Below are 8,760 nucleotides of genomic sequence, written 5' to 3' on the forward strand. Positions count from 1 at the left end.
AACCATCTCATTCTGGCCTCTCTGACTTTATCTCCAAAACCTCTAACATGTGCTGTCCCTCTGATGTACTCATTCCTGAGGTTCTCTTTGGTCCCTCCCAGAGAGAACCTCAGCATCTTCATCTCTGCTACCTCCAGCTCTGCCTCCCGTCTTTTCCTCAGTGAAACTGTCTCTAGACCAAACAGCATCGCTGGTTTTGATAAATGTGTGATTTGCGTAATTCTTTGCGTGATTCTAAAGTTACAAGACAAAATGATGAAATCTGCTCTATTTCACAATGTTAGAGGAGTCTTCAAAACAAAACACCTCAAGAATTATATTACATTACATTAGTCTAAACTAATGTAATGTAATCTAATGTAATGTAATGTAACATTAGTCTAAACTAATGTAATGTAATGTAATCTAATGTAATGTAATGTAACATTAGTCTAAACTAATGTAATGTAATGTAATGTGAACTACTGAGTAGTCACTGGTGTGTGTTGCTGACCTGCTGCCTGCCAGACTCATCCAACCGGAAGACCTACATTCACGTGATTCCGGTCTTTTCAGTCATGTGACCGTCTCGTGACCGTTTTCAAACACGGAAGAAGAAGCTGAAAGCGGGTCCGGTCTAAACAACAGAGTGAGGTATTCTGCTGTGATTACCTTTCAGTGGAGACATGTACATTGATGACTGACCTCAACCTGAAGGATTTTTCTTTTTATTATTTAAATTAAAAAATAACTAGAATCCATTTGTTAAATAAAAAAAGAAAACAACATGTCTCTCCGACTGATCATAGCTGCTCTGTTCCTCGGCTCTAATGGAGTTTTAGCAGCTCGACAGCCTCACATCGTCTTCATCTTGGCTGATGACTTCGGCTGGAACGATGTCGGCTACCACGGGTCAGAGATCAGAACACCGAACCTGGACAAACTGTCCGCCGGTGGAGTCCGCCTGGAGAACTACTATGTTCAGCCCATCTGTACCCCATCCAGGAGCCAGCTCATGACCGGGAGATATCAGGTGAGATGGAGAGTTTTAACTTCATCAAAAGAACATTTTTGTCACCGTCATAAACTACATTCAGTGTATTTAAGAAAGTTCTGCTGTCACTTGAAAAAAAAAAGCTGTGTTTTGACCCAAATAAAATGATTTTAAGTTTTTTTTCTTAATATATTTTTTTATGAAAAAAAAAAATAAAATGATAGGTGCATTTTTATGGGTTTTTTTTTTTTTTTTTTTAATTATTATGATTGATCTATCCTAAGATCCACACAGGTTTACAGCACGCTATCATCTGGCCCTGTCAGCCCAACTGTTTGCCTCTGGATGAGAAACTGCTGCCTCAGCTGTTGAAGGAGGTGGGATACTCCACACACATGGTGGGCAAATGGCACCTTGGAATGTACAAGAAGGAATGCCTGCCCACACGCAGGGGCTTTGACACGTACTTTGGTATATTTCTATGAGATTTAAGATTGTTTTAAAGGACAATGTGTTTCATTTTAGTCCAATAATTGCTTTATTGTAGTCCCATTAAGTTGCTTTATTGGACCACATTTATAAATTAAACATTGATATCTGTTCCCTGTGTTGCTCCAGGTTACCTGACAGGCAGTGAGGATTATTACAGTCATAAACGCTGTGTTGATGTACCTGGTTTCAATTTCGAACGCTGTGCATTGGACCTGCGGGACGGAGAGGAAGTTGCCGCCAACTACAGCAGAATTTATTCCACCGAGCTGTTCACCCAGAAGACCATCAGCATCATTGAAAACCACAAGTCAACCCAGGTGACACACACACACACTGTCACAATGTGTAATTGTCAGCCCTGGTATGAATCAACCTTCAAACTAAACAGGAAACAAACCCAATCCAAACCTCAGCTGCACACGGAGCTAAACGCTCTCTTTGGTGGTTCTTCTTCCAGATTTTCATTGACCGTTTTGTACAAACAGGAAATTACGTCAGATTTCAGCGATTCATGCAAACACACTGACTTCCCTCTGCCAGTTGAAGCAAGACTGTGCAAACTTAATAAATACAATCAATTGTATGTGTTTGGGGCTGCCGGATGATAATCTTCTCTACATTTTTCAGCGCTTAAGTAGGATCTCCCCTGCTTTGAAATGTATTTTTAGAGAACTGTCTGTCAATGAGTTTGAAAAATATGTCGTCACACATCTTTGTGTTCATCTTTCAGCCGCTCTTCCTTTACGTGGCTTTGCAATCAGTCCATGCCCCTCTTCAGGTGCCAGAGCGCTACCTAACCCCCTACAAGTTTATCAAAGACAACAATCGGAGGGTGTACGCTGGCATGGTGGCAGCCATGGACGAGGCCGTGGGGAACATCACTCTGGCCATGAAGCAGCAGGGACTTTGGGACAACACGATCTTGGTGTTCTCGACAGGTACATCTGGAAAGTGTTTATAGAATGATCTACCAGGCACTGAGCTAAACTAGTGCAAAGCAAAGTTCTAAAACATTCTTGGATCCACATCTCAAGCAAACAAACAGCAATCATAGGTGGGAAGAATCTCCTCAGCTCAGCTAATTTGCATGAACTATTTCTTTCTTATGGCATTTTGTGGCACACACCTAACACGACACCTGTTGGTTGGTGAAAAATAATATTTAACAAGGGGGTATGTCATTTTCCAAGTCAGTGTGTTAGAAACATGTTATTCCATATTTCACCAGTCTAGAGCTGGTTGCACTGGGAATAGAGATGTCCACTAGAGGGCAGTGTTTCCTAAATTTTTGCTAATGAATTTTTTCATGACTGATCTTAGAAAAAAAATTTTGCATCAAGGTCAGTGAGGAGCACTTACACTTAACCTCGCTCATGTCTCAGTATTGTTGACCAGTATCCATTCATTCTTGATGATGCACATCATTTTACCAAGATGAGGGATCAGCATCATCTAAACATGCTGCACTTGCGGAACTTCCATGAATCAGATATGCAGTAGGTGCTTTGAGGGTTGTTTTAAAGGGTAATTAGGAGACCGGAACAGTGCTGTGAAACTAAAGTATGAAGTTTTTAATGCTGGTACCAGAGCAGCGCGGTACCACATGAAAGACAAAGAAAAAACTTATGCTCGCACTAACGACTAATGGCCATTTAGATAAAAATGTGGTCATGAAAGCAAGCAAATTTTGTCTATTAGGAAAAAAATGGATGAAATATTTATAACAATTCACGCCCTTGATATGACTCTGGTTAACATGTGTTGTTCTAGCAGTTTGCCTCAGATATATCAATAAAGATATAGGGAAACTACTACTAAGGCAGTAGTCCCCAACCCTTGAGCTGCAGAGCGGTATTGGTCCATGTGTCAGTCGGTATTGGGTCGCACAGAAGGAATACATAACTTACATTATTTCCGTTTTATTTATTATCTGACTCTGAACTATGTTTTAGTTTGGGAAATGAGTGGATTCTCTCCTCCACATCTGACTATGAGTCACTCTCGACGCCACTCAAGATGTTTACCTGGGTCACATGGCTACTTTCTTAAAGGGGCTGCTACGGTAATACATTACTGCAAAATTGAGACTCCCAAGCTAGCAAGCAAACGTTGGCGTTATGTTACAGGGATGCTGCGAATAAATTTGATACACATTGGATTCATGTTTATTTATATATTTAGAAAAACAGTTCTTATACTGGTCATATCATTTTATTTATTGCATTTTCCGCCACACCTTCATGGTCAGTCTGTGAAACAGTTCGCTCTTAAATCATATTTTCTTCACGGCTATAAACTTTTGTCTCTCAGATAATGGAGGTCAAACGCTACTCGGTGGCAGCAACTGGCCTCTGCGGGGGAGAAAGGGCTCCTTGTGGGAAGGAGGAATCCGGGGAGTCGGATTTGTCGTCAGCCCTCTGCTGAAGCAACCCGGGACCGTCAGCCGTCAACTCATCCACATCTCTGACTGGCTCCCAACTTTAGTTAGCGTAGCAGGAGGGAGCACCAACGGCACAAAACTGCTGGATGGATTCGATATGTGGGACATGATCAGGTGAAATGAGCTGTTGTTTACAGCATGAGTGACACCAGCTCTTTAGTCACGACAGCCTGTCCTCTTCATGAGCTTCTTTCTGATCCTTCTTTCATGTGTTTGCTCCAGCTTTCCTCATCCAGGGTCTGTATCTCTTAGAAGTTTTGCTTGTTCAATAAGTCCTTTGTTATTGGATCAATGGGAGCACAAAGAGAAGGAAATTCCATCCTTCATTCTCGCACAAATTTGTAGTCCTTGCATCCTTTTTCCTGTATTCTCTCTCCTTCCTCTACCTCTGAAGTCGTTTGAAATCCAACGACTGGATAAGCAAATTAGTTTAGCATCAAATCCTTTAATACTTTAATACATCATATATTGAATTAGGTGTAGCTTTTGGAGAACTTCTAACCTGAAGCTGCTGGCAGACCACAGATAAACTGACCACTTTCCCTATTTGTTCACAAGCAGGTCATCACACATAATATCTCTGAATTGTGTTTGACTGACAAAATATATTTGTAACCTAAATGTGGACACAGTGAAGAAGGCAAAATTGAGGGCTGCAGCAGAGCCCTAGAAGAAAATCAAGGCTTAGCCTGGACCACAAACTACTGCTCACAGCAGTAGTGGGTGCACATCAGCTGACCGCTGGCTGATTTATGTGTTTTGGTTGTTTTTGTTCCTGCATTTAAAAGTTACACTGCTTTTTCTGTTACAGCAAAGGGTTTCTCTCACCCAGGTTGGAGTTGCTGCACAACATCGACCCTCTCTATCATGATGGCACTCCATGTAAGTTTGGATTTCATTGTCCACAGATGGATTTTCACAGTAAGTCATGAGAGCAGATATTAAGATCAGAACTTGGGCAGCAGGGTTTTATTTGTTGGAGAAATGTTCCCACGCTGTGGGAAACACGTAATTCTCACCCAGACCTGGTGAAGCGAGAATTCTGATGTGAAATGTGAGCTTGTGGAATACAAACATGTTCTGACAAAAGCTGTGGAGATATGTTTGTAGCAGAAAAGAACTGCTGAGGTCACAAATCTGGAGACACTACTTCTATTTAAAAAAAAATCAAAGACCTCTCGGGGGGGGGGCTGTCCCAGTCATCCACTAGCATTTTATTCTTCAATTTTTTCTTAGGATCAAGGGAAACATGACATTATAGAACCATTTCAAGTTTTCAAGTACAAACACGACTTTTTGTAGGACACAGAAGTCTTTTATAATATTGTCTGTGCTAGCTCTCAGATTGGCTAGGATTATATGAAAACAACAACCTGGCTTTTGTTCTTTATAAAGTATTAACAACCCCTCAGGGGTTTAAGTTGGGTTTGCTGGTCCTTCCAGATCTCCAGAGCCTCTGAAGAAATCTGAGGTTGTGACGCCTGAGGGAAGGGTGTGTGTCCTCACCATCAAAGCGCTGTGATTTTAGAAAGTTTCCAGGAAACTGGTCTTGTGACTGTTTGTTACACACACGGTCATAGTTTCATTCGTGTCTAAACCACTTACTGTCAGGTGGTCCTGGTCTGAGGCCACTATTTCTGAGTTCATGAGCGATCCTTAGATACACACCAAGAAACAGTGAAGGTGAATGTTTTTGTGCTGAACTGTTCCTCAGATGTTCTATAATGGGAACATAATGAACCTTTGTGAGCTTCCATCCACCATTAGGATATAACATCATGCTAAGTACACCAGTTACCTGGTGGTCTGTAATAGTCAGAATCATTACACTGCATTTGTTTGAGCTAACCGCATGATAATCCCATTGTCTTTCATTCGTCTGTATAGAGCATAGTTAAATATAATATTATCTTAATAAACAGTTTTTCAGACCTGATCATCAGCTCTGTCCTTTGCTCTCTGCAGGTCCACATGCTGTCAGCAAAACGTCCTGGCCTGGCTCTCCCTTCAATACAACCATTCATGCAGCCATTCGATCCTCAAAGTTTAAGTTGCTAACCGGCTATCCAGGTCTGTATCTTCTGTCGTCTCTAAAGGCATGTTCAGTCTAAGAGGGAGGTTGAGAATCAAACACAAACACACATCTGTCTCTTATCTCTGACCCAGAGTTGCTTGCTTCACATCCTATAGAGCTCAGTCATAGAATTAAACTCATATGTCAAGGTGTATGTGTTAAAGAGAATGAGAAACAATATTTTATAAAAACCTTAATGGTTACAGAATGTACACACAAAGACAGGAAATGTAGAAAAGAAGTAAAGCAGCTCATTATCATTACATCTCAAGGTGCTTCTTCTAATGTCCATCAGGTTGTGACACCTGGTTCCCTCGGCCCATCCACAACGACTCTGAGTCCAGTTCCTCAGAGGCGCCTCTGAAGCCTGTGATGCTGTTTAACATAGAAGATGATCCGCAGGAGAGGAACGATTTGTCCGATAAACTCCCTGATATCGTGGATTATCTCCTCAAAAGGCTCTACAAGTACCAGAGTGGTGCGGTTCCGATTGACTATCCTGATGATGACCCAAAATGTGACCCAGGCCCCACCGGAGCCTGGGGGCCCTGGGCTTAGCCAACAGTAATAACGTTGGAACTTTGTTTACTTTCATCACATTAATAGGAGTCTGTTCTGTAAAGATAAATAAAGGTTTGGAAACGTCACACATTCCAAAGCCCATCAGGTACATTTTAAAAAGAATGTATGTCATGAAGATTTACTTTTTGAAACAAATTAATTGACGTGCTGCTGTGATCAACCTGAGGATCTAAAATACTTTAAATAAAATAACGCAACGCTACTCATGTTGCAGTTGGCACGGTGATGCAGTGGGTTGCGCTGTTGTCTCACAGCAAAAAGGTTCCGGGTTCAAGTCCTGTTTTGTGGGGGGGTTTTATGTTCTCTCCGTGTTTCTGCTGCAGGTTTTTTTTAAATGCAGGTTAACTGTTTAAAAATACCGATTTTCTATTCTTAGGTTCCCCTCAGTTTTCATATAAAAAATGTGTCCAAAACAGTTACCGCAAGTTATTTTATTATGTAAAAAAATCTTCAATATATTTTATTATGCATACAATGATAAAATAATTCATCAAGTTGTTCAGTGTCTTCAAAAAAGTGCCTAAAACATTGAGTCTTAGCATTATAATGAGATAGAAGATTTACATCTAATTTAATTTCCTAAGATCAAAGTAAAGGGTCGCATTAAATGCAGTTTTATCATTTAGGGCAAAAATTTTCTATGACATGATCCAAGCCATGTGGATTAAAAGTAACTTTACTCTGTGACTTCATAATAAAAATAGATGAGAGAATATATTTAGAGGTTACATGTTTACATTTAAATTGTTGGGTATTTTATTTTGTGAAAATATCGACCTGCTCAGCAAAGATAGAGAGCAGCTGGTGATGGTGGTGAAAGTGGTGTTTGAAACTCGTAGCCTTATGTTTTATAATTGTTTCTATGTGTGATCCTGCAGTGGGTCGACTCTTACAGATGATTTTTCTGTTCTCTACCAAACTGAACAAATATTTACCTTTTGATGAACGTTTAAGCATCAGATGCTAACACGGCTAAAAGAATATGTCACTGTGTTTTTATGTAGTCATATATTGGCTCTGGGGGCCATATATTGGCTAGTGTGTGAGCCAATTGCTATTGCGTTGCATTTGAAGATTTAATATATGTTTGTACTTTTGGGAGTTTCCATTAATTTGTACATTTTTAAAAAAATTTTCTGGAGGAAAATCACTTTTTAACAGATAATAAATGACTTAAAATGTTAAAAATTGTGTGTGAAGATGGAGTTTGTCAAATATTCCGATATTTTGTTGTGTACCCTAAAGGCTACAGTAATTTTATTTGTGCTGGGTTGTTATAAGATACGTGATAAATGTTTTGTTGATCAGCCTCAACTAAAAATTTTGAAGTGTGAACTGGCGGTTGGAGAGGTGCCAGTTCACCTCTGGAGCGCTGCCGAGGTGCCTTTGTGCAAAGCACCGTCCCCTAACAACTTGCTCCTTGCGGCGCAGCACGACGTAGCCTCCCGCTATTATCACCCTCTCCCTATTTGCATGCCTCCAGACCCCCTTGTGTGTGAGTGTGTGAAGGGGCCTGTATCTATAAATGTGTATGAATAGAAAAAACAGAGTGCACGAATAATTTCCCAACTGGGGTTTTCGCGGGTGGTCCTGGAATACATGCGAGTAAGAAGGGATTAATAAAGCGTATATTACTTCTACTAACCATCAACTTATGACAAAACAACAACCTGTATGTCAGTGAATATGGTTTATTACATGAGGAACCCATCTCACTGAACTGCTCACACATTGGTGTGACACAGGACCTATGGAAAATCACCATGACTATGAACCTATAAAATAAACTCCTTTCTCAAACACCTGAGGGCAACAAACAAATGCACATCCGTTCCAAATCCTCTCATTTTATGATCAATGAACTGAAGATTAATTCATTCCGGTTCATCAGCCCTGCAGATACCTGTAACTGTTGCTATTGTAAATATTTAGATGTACTTCGTTATTTCTCAACAAATAATGGCTACGAATATAAAATTTCACTCGCTAATACCCATAGATACTGACAGTCATCACTGTTACTTATTTTTCAAGCTTATATGTTTCTCTTACTTACAGTGCATGTAAGTAAATGCGTTTGATTAGAGACGAAGAGTACAAGCTGTGACTCTTCATCATTTACGGGTCATTAATTCAACAGTATCGTGAAACACAGTTTGTTTTGTGGCTTCATTTGTGGCAGTAATTCTATTTTCCAGC

General features: G+C 40.3%; 1 protein-coding gene across 2 annotated transcripts; it reads left to right on the top strand.

The window, feature by feature from the left end:
* Positions 1–594: 594 nt before the first annotated feature.
* Positions 595–8,760, top strand: LOC137608245 (arylsulfatase B-like). Of its 2 annotated transcripts, XM_068334471.1 has the most exons (9): positions 595–633; positions 822–1,012; positions 1,258–1,444; positions 1,592–1,782; positions 2,196–2,403; positions 3,776–4,019; positions 4,717–4,787; positions 5,871–5,975; positions 6,275–8,760. In XM_068334471.1, exons 2-9 carry the CDS (start codon positions 995–997, stop codon positions 6,535–6,537), a joined length of 1,287 nt encoding a protein of 428 aa, XP_068190572.1. In that variant the 5' UTR covers positions 595–633; positions 822–994; the 3' UTR covers positions 6,538–8,760. The 2 variants fall into 2 exon arrangements, with proteins under 2 accessions (XP_068190572.1, XP_068190571.1); XM_068334470.1 differs by having other exon boundaries at positions 602–1,012.

The sequence above is a fragment of the Antennarius striatus genome, chromosome 15, assembly GCF_040054535.1.
Source record: "Antennarius striatus isolate MH-2024 chromosome 15, ASM4005453v1, whole genome shotgun sequence".
Classification (NCBI taxonomy): Eukaryota; Metazoa; Chordata; class Actinopteri; order Lophiiformes; family Antennariidae; genus Antennarius; species Antennarius striatus.

Coding starts and splice junctions, on each gene's coding strand:
- LOC137608245 (XM_068334470.1), top strand. CDS start 767: ATGTCTCTCCGACTGATCATAGCTGCTCTGTTCCTCGGCTCTAATGGA. Junction 1,013..1,257: donor TCATGACCGGGAGATATCAG/GTGAGATGGAGA, acceptor ATCTATCCTAAG/ATCCACACAGGTTTACAGCA. Junction 2,404..3,775: donor GATCTTGGTGTTCTCGACAG/GTACATCTGGAA, acceptor TTTGTCTCTCAG/ATAATGGAGGTCAAACGCTA.